General features: G+C 41.6%; 1 protein-coding gene across 3 annotated transcripts; it reads left to right on the top strand.

Moving 5' to 3' along the window:
- Positions 1 to 501: 501 nt before the first annotated feature.
- Positions 502 to 13,709, top strand: TUBGCP4 (tubulin gamma complex associated protein 4). Of its 3 annotated transcripts, XM_053955022.1 has the most exons (18): positions 502 to 594; positions 729 to 857; positions 1,431 to 1,553; positions 1,948 to 2,001; positions 2,461 to 2,517; positions 3,069 to 3,148; positions 3,743 to 3,944; positions 5,868 to 6,033; positions 7,167 to 7,291; positions 7,970 to 8,020; positions 8,366 to 8,471; positions 8,807 to 8,914; positions 9,145 to 9,283; positions 9,800 to 9,977; positions 10,756 to 10,890; positions 11,911 to 12,027; positions 12,440 to 12,579; positions 12,879 to 13,709. In XM_053955022.1, the coding sequence occupies exons 1-18, from the start codon at positions 517 to 519 to the stop codon at positions 12,889 to 12,891; spliced, it is 2,001 nt and encodes a 666-aa protein (XP_053810997.1). In that variant the 5' UTR covers positions 502 to 516; the 3' UTR covers positions 12,892 to 13,709. The 3 variants fall into 3 exon arrangements, with proteins under 3 accessions (XP_053810997.1, XP_053810999.1, XP_053810998.1); XM_053955024.1 differs by lacking the exons at positions 10,756 to 10,890; positions 12,440 to 12,579; positions 12,879 to 13,709 and adding an exon at positions 10,956 to 11,031 and having other exon boundaries at positions 11,911 to 11,998; XM_053955023.1 differs by lacking the exons at positions 502 to 594; positions 729 to 857; positions 1,431 to 1,553; positions 1,948 to 2,001 and adding an exon at positions 2,187 to 2,341.
- The last annotated feature ends 912 nt before the right edge of the window (positions 13,710 to 14,621 follow it).

Raw genomic sequence — 14,621 nt, 5'->3', positions numbered from 1 at the left:
CGTATTGTGGCAAGCTGAACCAAATACAAATTAGATGACCCTTAACACTAAACACTAATTTCTTCTAAATGAAGAAGAGCAAACATGCACATAGGGGAAAACACTGTCAAAAATGGGGGGGGGGGGGGGGGGGGGGGGAATGAAAAAGAGGCTGCTAAAAACCACTTTATTAAATAACTTCGTAGTTTTCAAACTAGACCGTTTTTTGATTAAAAGACTATCCGCATTACGACAGGAAGTGAAGGAAAGCAATACATAATAAATGGAGAAAGGTAAAACTAGCACTAATAAAACACTGACAGATAACCTGAGAAACCGATAAAGAAACCTAGTGAGGCATACCGAAACCAAGTCTACATAGAGGGCTGCGCATTTGCTGTTGTCCTGGATGGGACCTCCCGAACAAGCACTTGCCCTCACAGCCGCTCACCTTACTGCCCGCTCCGGCGCCCCCCGCCCGCCGTTCCCGGCGGCCCCCGCGTTGCTCCCGGCAGCCCGCGCGGCCCGCGCGGCAGGATGATCCACGAGCTGCTGCTGGCCCTGAGCGGGTACCCGGGGGCGGCCTTCACCTGGAGCAAGCGCGGCGGCCTCCAGGTGTGGCACGGCCCCAGGCAAAGCCCACCCCACCCCGGCCCCCGTCCCGCCCGGTCCCTGCCCCCCACCCCCCACTCTGCGCGGCTCGTCCGTCCGTCCATCCATTCGTTCGTCACCGCTGTTTTCCCTTCCAGGTGTCTCAGGAGCTGCCGTTTCTGCACCCCAGCGAGACCAGCGTCCTGAACCGGCTTTGCCGCCTCGGCACCGACTACATCCGCTTCGCCGAATTCGTGGAGCAGTACACGGGACACGTACAGCAGCAGGTGGGGCCGCTGGGCCGAGGTATTTCCCGGGAAGAGCGCGGCAGGTGCCAGTAAGGCCAAGCTGCCCAGGACACAGGAGTGGCCCGTGGCCCATACCCGCGCTCGCGCTAGCATCGAGCAGAGCTCCAGAAAGCTCTCTGCAATGCTTGTAAGGGAGGTAGAGAGCAATGAAGAATGAATCAAATGTAAAATCTTATTATTGAGGAAGTCTTGTAATAATTTCTGACCATAGCAGACTGGCCAGGGTTTGTCAATTGAGCAGGATGCTCATGACTATCTCCTCATGATTTGTGAAGAGCTTTGAGATCCAAGAGGCACACTTAAGTGAAAAGAAGCACTGGTACTAGAGGCTCCCAGCACTTTCAGAGGTCCGCAAAAGAGCTAAATATCAGTCTGCTCAAGTAACTCTCGTTGTGAAAAGGTTGCATTTGTTTTTCTGATCACTTTATGGTGAGCTAAGGTGCATTTCAACGTGTTTGGAGCACTGACTACTGCTGTGACACTGCACAGATACTAGATTACTCTTCAGACTTGCAGGAATATGCTGAGGCAGATTTTATTGTTTGGTTTCAGGATCACCATCCATCTCAGCAAAACCAGAGTGGATTGCATGGCATTTATTTGAGAGCCTTCTGCACAGGTCTTGATTCAGTGCTGCAGCCTTATCGACAGGCACTACTTGACCTAGAACAAGAGGTAAAGGACAGAGATACAGAACAAGAGGCTGTAGTGCTGCTGGCAGATTGTGGAAACTTGTCATTTCTGCAATTAATAGTAGTGGTTTCTAAGATGAAATGAGGTATTTTCCTTTCCACGTTAGGGATGCCTTCCAAATTATTCCTGTGAGATGTCATTGTAAATTACTTTTCATCCTATTAAGTGTTGTCCTCTCTTCCTTCAGTTCAGTAAGGGTTCCATCTTTGTCAGCCCAGTGAGATAGCTCAGTGCTGTCTCAGACTATTGTGGCTTCTGTTGCCAGTTGTAGAGGTTTTGATTAATCTCTGCTAGACTAGTAGCTGTCATACCTTGGGTAGCGTCACCATTTAGTGGTTGTGATAATTAATCTTCATTAATTGCTTTATCTTTATAGTTTCTGGCTGACCCACATCTTTCCATCTCACATGTTAATTACTCCTTGGACCAGGTATGTCATGTTATTAAAGAGGTAGTGTTCTTTGCTTGCTCTTATCCCTCATTGAGTCTAATAAGAAAGTGGGTGGGATAAACGAGGCTTATTCCATCATGTCATGCCATTTCTATCTAATGCTTCTACATCTGTAGTCCCTTAATCATGCTCAGAGGATCACCTGCACTTCAGCACAAAGCTAAGGTCCTCCACCTTGACCCTCACACATTCCGCACTGACTGTGTTTAGCCTGAACTACTGCTGGAATATAGTAACTTCGTGCATCTTGGTCCAGTGAAGGGAAGACATACTTCCTAGAGATTTGCATGTCATGTTTCTAATTTGTGAGGAAAGACAGGTAATAGTTTTATTAAATTATTGTGTTCAGCTGTTGTCCACAGTTACTCAAGTACAGTTTTTTTTTCCTCTCTTCCTTACATAACAACCTAAATCAATAGTTCACTTCTTGTTCTGCAGTTTCAGTTACTCTTCCCCTCTGTGATGGTCATGGTGGAACAGATCAAAACGCAGAAGGTACAGTAAAATTGCAGCTAGTTTCTCTTAACAGGTTTTCTCTTTAACTGATAAAGTAATTTCTGCCCCCATCCCAGACTTCTGAAAGTAGAAAATAATCTAGTTTCAGTAATGGGTGCCCTATTACTAGTTCTACTGTAAGTATTGAGACTATTTTACAAATTTATTTACACTGTATTTGAATTTTTCCCTGATCCCATAGTCTTTGATATCTTGAATTTCATAGGACAGGATGCTGGTGGTTGGAATTTTTCTTTTCTGAGTCTGTTTTCTCTGGCTGTTGCCTGAAATAAAAAAGGCAGAGGGTAATGTTTTGAGAATCCAGAGATGCTTATATTTTTTAAGGGAAAGTATTGAGAGAAGCTTGAGTGTAGAGCCACATTTAGAAGGCCTTTTTCATCACTACACGCAGCATGTTACACCTTTCTTTCTGTAAGACTTGTTCAGTTTGTGAAAGCATTTTTTGTTAGCTGAAAGTGTAATGTTTAAATGTATAAAAAGCTCAGTACCAATCCAAATAACAGACCTGGTCTAACCTTTTCTTTCTGCAGATTCATGGGTGCCAGATATTGGAGACAGTCCACAAACATAGCTGTGGGGGGCTGCCTCCTGTTCGCAGTGCTCTTGAAAAGTATGTAGATCCAATAAAACTATTACTTCATTCTTCTGGAGTTAGTGTCAATGTGTTTCTTACTTGTTGAAACAGTACATGCAAAACAGCTTTGCATGGTATAAAAGTAGGAGTACCATCCAGGGGAAAACTGTCACTGTTCCCATTATTTATCTAAAGCAGGCTTGTGGTGAGAATTAAGTCTTTCCCCATACTTTAGGTTAAGGGCTTAGAAAACTTCAGGCCCAGATTCTTCTTCTTTGTTTTGCATATCACTGATCTTTGATCCTTCAAAGTGATAAATGTGACTGTGTGAGTGTTGTGATGTTTGTATGTCCTTGTGGAGAAAGTCAAACTGCTTAAAATGTCCTTTGAGTAGAAACAGCAGCCATTGCAGACTTGCACCTTCTAGTTTTGTCCACCTTTCTCTGTTAAAAAAAAAAAAAAAAAAAAAAGTATATATATATATATATATATATATATAAAAAATACCACATTAGCCACTTAGTACTTGCCATACTGCCTGGCTGACCGACTGGACTTTCTGGAACAACATTCAATGAGGTTTTGATTATTGTGTGCAAAGGCCTGACTGACTGTTTCACTTGACCTCAGGATTCTGGCTGTGTGTCATGGAGTCATGTATAAGCAGCTCTCTGCCTGGATGCTGCATGGATTGCTACTAGACCAACACGAAGAGTTCTTTATCAAACAGGGCCCCTCTTCTGGAAATGTCCCTAGCCAACCTGAAGAAGATGACGATGACTTAGGAATTGGGGGACTTACAGGAAAACAGCTACGCGAACTGCAGGACCTGGTAAGATCTACAAGTCATAACTTGACATCTTTGGTCCTTAGGGAACTAAAGAAGATGTGTATTGTATTCTGCCTCAGTGCAAGCTATGCTAGACTAGACATATACTGAAACCTGCTAGGATGGTAAATCAAAATAATACTGTAATAGGTTGCTGCTAGGCATAAGGGACAGAGACCTATTGTTTGGCACAGTTGGATAACCCCACGGCAGAAAGCCCCATGGATGGAATCTGTGTAGACACTGATGTCAAGTAATGGGAACTGCTGCATGCCCACTGCTCTTGACTGATTGGCTTCTTATTCCTTATGGCCAACACTGTGATCTGTTTAACACAGGCATTGGTGGTAGTGTGAGCAATTGCAGGGAACAGGGTGTGGGGAACTTGGCTGTTGACTTGATTTGCACACTTTCTATGGGCAGCTGGGTCAGGTGCCTTTCTTGCACAACCATTAGTTCTGCAAATGTTACCTAACAGGTTTATGCTATTGACATTACTGGTAGAAAATGTGTTATGTGAGAGTCGAGAGACTGCTAAGCAAGGGAGCAACCTACCAGCAGACTGGTGAAATGTGGTAACTCTTCCTGTAGATGCTATACCATTAGAGTGCCCTTTTGCAAAGCACCTTTCTCAATGGAGCAGTCTTCCACACTGAGCATTTGAATAGTGTCTGAATAGAGAATAGTGTGGAGCAAGTTCCACTCTAAATTCACCCTCTAGTTTATGGTGAGAAAGCATTTCATGGGCACTTATGGAGTTAGTGTGGTGCATGCAGCTTTGCTGTGACTACACAGAAACTCTGTGTTGCATACTAATTAAGTGCCCTGTGCCAACAGTCTCTGCTGTAAATGGACTATGCCCAGAGAAAAACAGGGGAAAACTTTAAAAGGCAGTTAGTGGAAAAATTTGTTATTTCACTATATTGGATAAAGAAAGTGAAAATTGTTGAGTCTTCTAGGTCCATGGTGGAAATTGTAGACTAAAGAACTTCTTTCTTCAGTATTACCAACTAACAGTGTTGGCAATTCTTCAGTCAAAGAGTAAAATAAGAACTCTTGAGTTTTAGTGGAACAGATCAATAAAATACTTGGGTGTTGCATCATCTAAAAGTGTCGCTAGAATCTTAAGAAAAGAACTGCCAACCTGTTAACATCAGTATACGAATTTGTACAGAACTCTTCTATTGAAATGAAGAATTTTGTAGATGGCAAACATTCTCAAAACTGTGGGTGATTTTTACTGGATTATGGACCACTGAAACGAATTCTCCAGTAACAAGAAAGCCAGGTGAAATTATCAATATTGCGTTCCTGAAGGAAGATCTTGCCTCCATACTTGGAGTTCCTTATTAACATTCAGAAAAAAAATTAGTAACTTACTGTATTGTTCTAAAACAGCTTTCACGAGAACTGAGAAAATTGCCTTATCTTTGTTGGCAAGCTTTTGGATCTTTATCCTAATTGCTCACTAGTGGAGGTGTTTATATTTGGCCTGTATCACAAGTGTTCTAACAGTGTTAAAACATAGGAATGGGTATAGGGGAGGATTATTTTTGGTAATGCTAGTTAACATTGTTATGGCAGCAAAAGACAGATGCAATGCATTTGCAATAACACTCCTTTTGCTTATGTAACATAACCCTTTAATACAGCCAATTTGTTAGTGTTCCACAAATGTTTAGCTTCTTTTTCCCCTTCTGCTGCTCTCTGATGGAAGCAATATCTCCAGGGAGATCTGCTAGCATATCAGAACTATAAGGAAGATTACCGGCTTACTTAAATGATACAAATCAGTTCTGCTACCTTTCTGCTTACTTCCAATGCTCTTAAATGCCCCCTCACACACACACCCCTTTATACACCTTTTCTACCTGATTTTCTGACACTGTTTTGCACTTGATTTCTTTTCCCTGGTGTCTCTGGCAGCGCTTGATTGAGGAGGAGAACATGTTAGCTCCGTCTCTAAAGCAGTTTTCTTTGAGAGTAGAAATGCTGCCTTCGTACATTCCTGTACGGGTTGCTGAGAAGATCCTCTTTGTGGGAGAATCTGTTCAGATGTTTGAGAATCAGAATGTTAATCTGACCAGAAAAGGTAAGGAACATCTTTCTTACAACCTTTGCTCAGTTATGAGTGACTGACACATAGTTTCCAAAATGCCACATTAACGAATTCCTCAACAGTCACTGACTATTGGCCGTTACAGACTATATGGATAGTTGTGCCAGGACAGAGCAGTAGTCCCGGTGTTCTGCTTCTGATTGATTCCAAGGGAGAGGTCTAAGAACAAGATGAATAAATAACACTTTCCAAACATAGTCTCCAAGTTTCCAGCAGCAAGTCACCATGTGATTTGCTCTGGATAAAGCGATTGCAAAGGCCTTGTTTTCTTTTCAGTTTGCATCCCTCTCCCTAAAGGCTGCAACAGACACAAAGGCACATCTTGCTCTGAGTGTATATGTTGCAGAATGGTGTCATGGGATTAACTTGTATCCACAAACACGAGAGATTCACTTGCAAGACGGTCCCAAAGTTCCTATGAAAGACAAATTATATGGAGCTTTAAAGACAGCAAGGGAGAGAAACTTCTAGCTGATGGTTCACTTTCAGAGGTTGAAAAGTTTACACTGAGGGTGGTTTGGGAAATATATTTCTACACCAATGGAGGAGGACTGCTGTGGTGGCTCTCTACCTTGAGCATGCTTATGCAAAAGTACTTAAATTACTTGAGTGACATTACAGAGAACAAAGGACCAATTCATGTGGACTGTTTCTTGCAGTAGCAGAAGCGAGGGGAAAAGAAATTGGTCTTCTAGCTCAGTTGGTTAAAAAAACACAAAGTCCTCAAGTTCAGGCAGTAGGATAGATTTGAAAGGGGTGGGGTATGGGGAGACCCAAACCAACTGGTTAATGTGGCAGAAAAGTTTGTGGGTTTGAAGATCTAGCTCAGTCCTAGAAAAAGGGCTTTTAGCGGCAACCATTTATATAGAAAATATTTGGGGGTTTTACTGATACCACAGCACTGCCGTGGCAAGTGTCTATACTGCAACTGTACATACAATAGCAATCTTATACCTTGGTACTTGTACTTTGAAGCCTCCTCTTCACGTTCCTTGCCAGACCTGAGACAGTGCTGCCTAGACAGCCTTTCTGTTCCTCTGTGCTGTCTGTGCATCTCCAAATGGGATTCCTTTTTACTCTCTGAAATTCTTATAATTGCTGCACAGGCTCCATCCTAAAAAACCAGGAGGACACATTTGCAGCAGAGCTACATCGACTTAAGCAGCAACCACTTTTTAGTTTGGTGGACTTTGAATCTGTGGTTGACTGGATACGGAGCACTGTTGCTGAGGTGAGCATCCTAGGAAGGGTAACTACTTATATGCAGGCTGAGAAGCTCTTAAATTTTGTGAAGGACCTGGAAGAGGAGGGCTTGTCAGTGCCAGTGATTGAACAAACATGTCAATGGTGCAACTGTTCTAACTGGTCTCAGGGCTTCATGTAAATCCAGCTTCTAGTGACAAAATGACATTAACAAATACTATGCTCTTACGTGAGGGAAAGAAGGGAATTTTTTTTTTTTTTTTAATTATTTCACTTGAAATTATTTCAGAACTCTTCATTTGCTTTCAGCATAATAGATGTCATCTTGCTGAACACAGGCTTTGGCAATTTTTAATCTTTTTTTCACTTGGGGCAGGGAGGAGAACAGAAGAAAATGGGGAAGTTAGAGAATCAAGAACAAAGCTGGAGTAGAACTAGTTTCATAGGAATTTGCACTTTTTTGTCACAGGTCTTCAGGTTTCTTAGGCAGAGTTTTTTTGCCAGTATATATCAAGAATTTTAACTGATAGCATGGGCTGCTACACAGGACACTCACTGTGTTCTATTGTACTTTATATAGTATTTTGTATAGGCGCTCTTTTTGTATGCATCACAAATGAAGACAGCAGCTACTCCTCTCTGAATGGGTGAGATAATTCTGAGGGGAGGTTTCTGTTGTGTTGTTTGATTTTTGTTTCTTCACTAGCATCTTTGGAAACTGATGGTGGAGGAATCGGATCTGCTAGGACAACTGAAGGTAATGCAACTGCTAGTTTGTTTTTGCTAAAGCAGCTCTTTCTTCCCTTCTTTCTGTTAAGTTTCTGTTTGCTCCCTTACACTCTGGGCTTTCTTCATTTAGGTAAAGCTGTTTTCATTTTCCAGTCTCAAGAGTGAGCAAACACTGATAGAACTTGGTCAAAGACAGAGTTAGAGGGGTATGTGTAGTTTGCATATTGAAGCAAAGGCAGTGTAGACTTTTTGGCTCCAGCTGTGTTTAGAAACAGCACTTGTCCAAATAATAAAAATGGGTGCTATCAGCTAGGATGCTTAAAATTTCTGCTCAGTGTTTGGTATGTTAGGTACAATGAATTTATCTCCACAGATTATAAAAGACTTTTACCTTTTGGGAAGAGGTGAGCTGTTTCAGGCCTTCATTGACACTGCACAGCACATGTTAAAGACACCACCTACGGCTGTAACTGAACATGGTGAGTGTTGCTTATTTGCTTACCAAACTGGCCTCGTTGTGGTATAGCAGGAAAGTCGTAATCCATGTCCGGTACAGAAGAGTTCTATTTTAACTCTCTACATGATGTCATTAGTTTTGAAACTATAGCACTTGTGAATTAGAATGTCTCAGAGAGTGAGCGAAAACAATCTCTCAGAAACCTTCTGATGGCAGGTATTTGAAACTGGCATTAAAAGAAAAGAGTGTCAGTAGTGCATCAGTGTTGTCTTTTAGGACCAAGAGTAAATAATTAAAGGGTGCAAAATTAGCACTAGCTGCATCATCTTGTGCTGATACGTGTTCTCTTGTTGTCAGATGTCAACATTGCATTTCAGCAGTCTGCTCATAAGGTACTGTTAGATGATGACAACCTTCTTCCTCTTCTTCACCTAACCATTGAGTATCATGGAAAGGAACATAAAGGTATCTACTTGCATTTTTAGAAGTGAATTAAGAGGGGAGATGGTGACCTTGTTTTCAAATCAATTACTTACCCTTCTCTCAAGTTAGAGAAATACTAATTTTGTTCCCTTTACTGCCCTGTGTGATGGCCTAGACTACTTTGGCTCTTCTTCTGTTCTTTCCCTTTTCCTTCTTGCCATGGTTGCACTGACTGAGAACATAACATAATTCAGCACCTTACTTGTTTTTAGATACTTCTCAGACTCGTGAAGGGCCTTCCCGGGAATTATCTCCACGTGAAGCCCCCACGTCTGGATGGGCAGCTCTGGGCCTTTCTTACAAAGTTCAATGGCCACTGCACATTCTTTTTACTCCTGCTGTTCTCGAGAAGTAAGTTCTAGGTATGGTCTTTCTGTATTCATCTGTATGTTCCCTGATGTGAGGCATTCACTAGTGTGTTGGGGGTTTTTATTCTCTATGGAGAGAAAGGTAGAGCTATTGCTCCCTGAACCTTAAAATGTCTCATTCCACTTACTCACATTAAAAGTACTTATAATGACAGTAAGACCTGCAAGATGCTGACAGATCTGCACCAATTTACAAACAGCGCTACTTTAACAGTGTTTTCATTGACACATTGACACAAGGAGCTCCCCTCCTTACACTGAAACTGACTTCGTATTTTTTAGGTCAGTAATCAATACAAGCAGAAATCTTACTCTGCAAGATGTGCCATGGGGCACATGGGCCATGACCTGATTGACCCTAACTATTGGCAGTCACCTCCTGTTTCTTTTTCCAGTCTTGATTTGTTACATTCTCGAGTAACTCCACTAACTCCATTCTCCAGTAACAGAGGAAGATTTTAGTCATAAACAACTTTGTATTTCTACGCTTGGATTGTAGGTACAATGTTGTGTTCAAATACCTGCTGAGTGTGCGACGAGTCCAGGCTGAGCTACAGCACTGCTGGGCTCTCCAGATGCAACGTAAACACCTGAAATCTAACAGAACAGATGCTATCAAGTGGCGTCTGAGGGATCACATGGCTTTCCTTGTGGACAATCTTCAGTATTATCTGCAGGTCAGTATTACAGAGAAAGATAAACTGTATCAGTTAATCAGAAACTGGCAGAAATGCATGGAGGGAGCACTGAAGACTTACCTCAGTTTTCTGATTCCTTGTACCTTAAGGAAATCAGGATTTCCTTCGCAAGTCTAGAGCTTCCTCCAAGTTCCCAGACTACTGCTACAATTACGAAGTTTTTGGACTTGTGAATCAGTGAAATGGAGGAATTCTTTAGTAGCTCTCTAATGCTACTAAACGTTTGTGAAAAACCACTAATCTCTGAAGGACCATCATTAAGATACCATCCTGGCTCCTTCTCTGGCCTCTTTAAGTGAACTCTATTTTGAGTTAAGTTTTGGGCTTTTTTGTTTGGTTTTTAAAGAATTGAGAGGGAGCCTGGATTTCCTAATTTGCCACAGTAATCTGGCTGAGCTTTTGTACTGCAGCCTTTGCCCTAAGATTCCAAATAGTATCTCCCAGTATAAAATTCAGAAATTACTAAAATGAAATACATTTGTCTACATGCTAGCTATATACCTTTCCATAGCTAAAGAAAATGACTATTTCCCTTTCTACTTGGATATTACTTAGGCATCAAAATTGTTGCATATCCCACATTATGTACTGCTCTTGTATATAATTCCCTATTCATCAGCCAGAGAGAAGGGGATCCTCAGCTTCTAACATAAGAGTAGCAATAAGGAAAGTAAGTTTCTTATTCCAAACTTCTAGCTGGCCTGAAGCACTCCCAGTTCCTCAAACCACTAATGAGGTATCTTCACACATTCATCAGGTTGATGTACTGGAGTCTCAGTTTTCACAGCTTCTGCAGCAGATAAACGCCACAAGAGATTTTGAGAGTATACGTTTGGCTCACGATCATTTCCTAAGTAATTTGTTGGCTCAGTCTTTCATCCTTCTAAAACCTGTAAGTAGGTCTTGTTTCCACCTTTTTCTACCAATTCGCCCTAAGAAACACACCTTTTTGTACAGGTACGACAGATCACGTATTTTAAAACAGTTCGGTGATAATCTCCTGCAGACTGCAGACTACAATTCTAGGAGTAAGGCAGGTATAAACTGTAACTGATAATTGAATTAAGATCTCCTGATTTACAGTTGGTGAGTGTGAATGCTGTATTCCTGGCAATTCTAAGTCAAGCTTATTTCAGTGTTCAGTTAACCTGAATAGCTTGTATTTTATCAGTATGTTTTTATCACAGGCTATTTTATTAAAGAACTTATGAGCGTAGTGCTGGGAACTGTATTCCTGAGGGACTCATACTGATATGTGTTAGACTAGGAAAAATTTCCTCTTCTACTTAAGAGAAAAAAAAAAATAGTTGAGATATTCCTGAGTGGACTTAGGGTCTTTTTAATTTCATTAAAAAACCAAAAAAGTTAGAAGTAGCTTTATGAACAGCCTCACAAAAACATTTGCAAAGAAGGTTAGTTTTAATGAAACACAGTATCTCTGTGCTCATCTATGAGGTTATTGTAGAATAAAGGTGTCCGAATAGTAATTGCCCAGTCAGATAACTGATACAAAGGAAATGCCTAGTATAGCAAACAGTGAAACCAAAGCCTTGAGCCACAGCTCTTGGTCTTTATCCTGCCTTCTAAATCCCAAAGCTGCAGTGGTGACCTGCCCGTTGGCTAGAGAAGCCAGTGTGTAACTCCTGTGCCTATCTGGACGGTTCATGCCAATTGCTGTTTTCCCAGAAACGTGTGCAAGAGGTTGTGGGAGGGGCAGAGGGGAGATGCAGCATAACATTTAAATCCTTTTTCCATAGAAAACATTTTAAAAAATGCTGCATCAATATCATCCTTCCTGACTAAAAAATACAGTACCAGCAACATCTTTCTTATGAATGCTACAACTTTTCTGCTTTCTCTCTGTGTTCAAATTCTGTTTCAACTATTAATTTGTACTTTTTATTCCATGTAGGTTTTCCACTGCTTAAATGAAATTCTGGATCTTTGTCATAGCTTTTGTTCTCTGGTCAGTCACAATCTGGGTCCCTTAGATGAACGGGGAGCTGCGCAACTCAGTATTTTGGTGAAGGTGAATCTGTGTTTCTGTGGATCTGTTTTCCTCCCATGCAAACATTTGCCTAAGCAGTTATCTTGGCTTTAACAGCTGTAGAACAAAAGTGAAAGCCAAGTGCTTGTAATTATTTTAGCTAATTAGCTCCTCTTGAGTTGGAAATTCTATGTGCACAGAGAGGCGGAATGAGGGCAGATACTGGAATAGAAAGGAGGCAGAGGTTGATACCTCTACCCCTCCTTTTGTATAACTAATATCTAGGAGTTCTTATGGCTCAGAGCTTACCTTATCCTCGACCACAAGCATCACATCTCTTGCAGTGATTCTTTTCTTCAGGCTGTTAAAGGACTGGGTAGGCAGAAACAGAGATGAGATGCTTGCTTTCCTTGTCTTCTGAGAAGGCCCAGAACTGATCTCTTCAAATTTGTAGGGATTCAGTCGTCAGTCATCGCTTCTCTTCAAGATTCTCTCTAGTGTTCGCAATCATCAGATAAACTCTGACTTAGCTCAACTGCTGCTACGCTTGGATTATAACAAATACTACACCCAGGCTGGAGGAACCTTGGGCAGGTAGGACTATCTTGAGGGTTGCTTGTAGCATTATCCTGAGGTACTTGAAGTACAAAGCCATTTTTTATTGATGGCTTCTAATTATTTGGACTTAAACTAAGTGTTGATAAATGCTATAACAGAAAAGTAACAAATCAGCATATGGTAATTTTTGGGTTTCATATGCTTTCTTCCCATTGAGATTCTTTTGGCAGAAAGTTGAAGAAGCTGCTACATCATATTGGCCAAAAAATGCTGGTGTGGGTTGGTAAAGGGACTTACTTTCAGCACTTAGGTAATACTGTACCTTTCTCTTGCAGTTTTGGCGTTTAAGCACTAAAGGCCTTTGCTTCAGGCTGTGATTAGTGATGCATCAAGCACTGGAGATTGGTGCTCTTGGACAGTTGGAGAGTTTGCACTCAAACAAACTTTTCTTTGTAGCTGGCTTTTGCCTGGTGAACTGCTGTTTCAGAGGGAATTGTTACTTACATGAGGCTGCCTGGCAATTACAGAAAGCTATTCCATTTCTTCTGAACTCATAAAAATATGCTTTCTGCAGCCCTGCATATACTTATAAATGCTTCCAGGGAGGCATTCTGAACCTCTTCAGAAAGTGAAAAACCAGAATTAGATGTCTGGACTCTTCAGCTGGACTGCAGTGTCTTTAGTCATCAGCTGGACTGTGTTCTACTTCGAGTACGGAGGAAGTAATCCTGTTCTTGCCTACAAATGAGAAGTTCCACTTGTGTAGTACACTGATTTACAGTACACAATGTCTGCTAATCAAACACCACCAAGTAAATGAAACAACAGTAGCAATTTTCAATTGAGGTGAAGGGGGAGGGAAGAATAAATAGATTTTTAAAATATCTTCTCATGCAGCGCACTACTCTAGTATATATGCATAGGTTATGGAGACACTGTGGATATCACATGCTTTCTTTATACAATTTAATAGTTTATGTGCTAAAATTACACTCGCCAGGACAGGAGCTTTGCCCTATTTGAGTAGAAAGCGCCCTCTGCCGGCAGGAAAGTGGTAAGGAGATGCTTACCTGGGATGTTCACCTGTGCTGTTCTCATGCCAGACTATTTAGAATGCTACTAGTGACTACCCTACTGAACCCAAATAAAAATATCTTGTCGTGCAATTATATGGAGTATTGTCAATGTCTGCACCCCAATGCAAAGGGAATAGCATGGCACGGCCTTGTCTGTCAATGAAGAGCAGGATCTGGCAGGAACTTCTTGCCTGTTACTAGGATTTCCTAGTCTTGCTATAAATGAACAGACCATCTTGATGCAAGTCCATTTGAATGACTGGCAAAAGAGAAGCATCCAGTCCAGGGTGTTGCATCAGGTTTCCCAATTTGAACACAAATGCTGCCAGCATTTGTGGGGAAGGAAACCAGCCTTCCCCTCAAAAGGCTGGTATTTGCACACAGCTGCAACTCACACTGAAGTTACAAGTCCTTGGTGGGGGAAGAAAGCCTCTCTGCTCACTCAGGAAGACACAGTAACAACATTCAGCAAGTAAAAGACCTAGCACCTTCCATGCATTACAGCTGTTTATGTCTACATACATCAGACTGTGCCTGATGCAAGGTTTAAAAGCCCTTGACCATGGAAAAAGCTAGAGAAAACATTGAAGTTTGGATGTGAGATTTACAGGCCAACACAGTCAAGTGTCTGAGTTCCAAATGTCTGAGCCACGAAATGAAAGAGGAAAAAATACACATTGAGAAAAACTTTACACTTTTGAAGCAAGGGACTAAAGATTATATGAGGATGGAGGGAGGCCTTCAGCCTATAGCACTGTTTGAGTGAAGAGCTTTTGCCTTTATACCAGCTGACCACTAAGATGTGAATGCAGATTACCATTTAAAGACACACAGTACTTACATACTCTTTGTACCTCAGTCTCCTAGCAGTTTAGTTGTCCAAGGTTCTTGTGTCTATCTCTAGCACTTGCATCAGCAGCACCTTAATGAAATTGATGGAAAATAACAACTGGAGCAAACTGGTGGAATACACAACATGGTATTCTTCCCAACAAGCAGAAA

Source organism: Vidua chalybeata, chromosome 13 (assembly GCF_026979565.1).
Source record: "Vidua chalybeata isolate OUT-0048 chromosome 13, bVidCha1 merged haplotype, whole genome shotgun sequence".
NCBI classification, from domain to species: Eukaryota; Metazoa; Chordata; class Aves; order Passeriformes; family Viduidae; genus Vidua; species Vidua chalybeata.
This window is presented reverse-complemented; position numbering and strand designations above follow the sequence as displayed.

Excerpts from the sequence above, each read along its gene's own strand:
- TUBGCP4 (XM_053955022.1), top strand. The coding sequence starts at position 517 with ATGATCCACGAGCTGCTGCTGGCCCTGAGCGGGTACCCGGGGGCGGCC. Across the intron at positions 858-1,430 it reads CGGGACACGTACAGCAGCAG|GATCACCATCCATCTCAGCA; the intron begins GTGGGGCCGCTG and ends GTTTGGTTTCAG. Across the intron at positions 6,034-7,166 it reads TGTTAATCTGACCAGAAAAG|GCTCCATCCTAAAAAACCAG; the intron begins GTAAGGAACATC and ends ATTGCTGCACAG.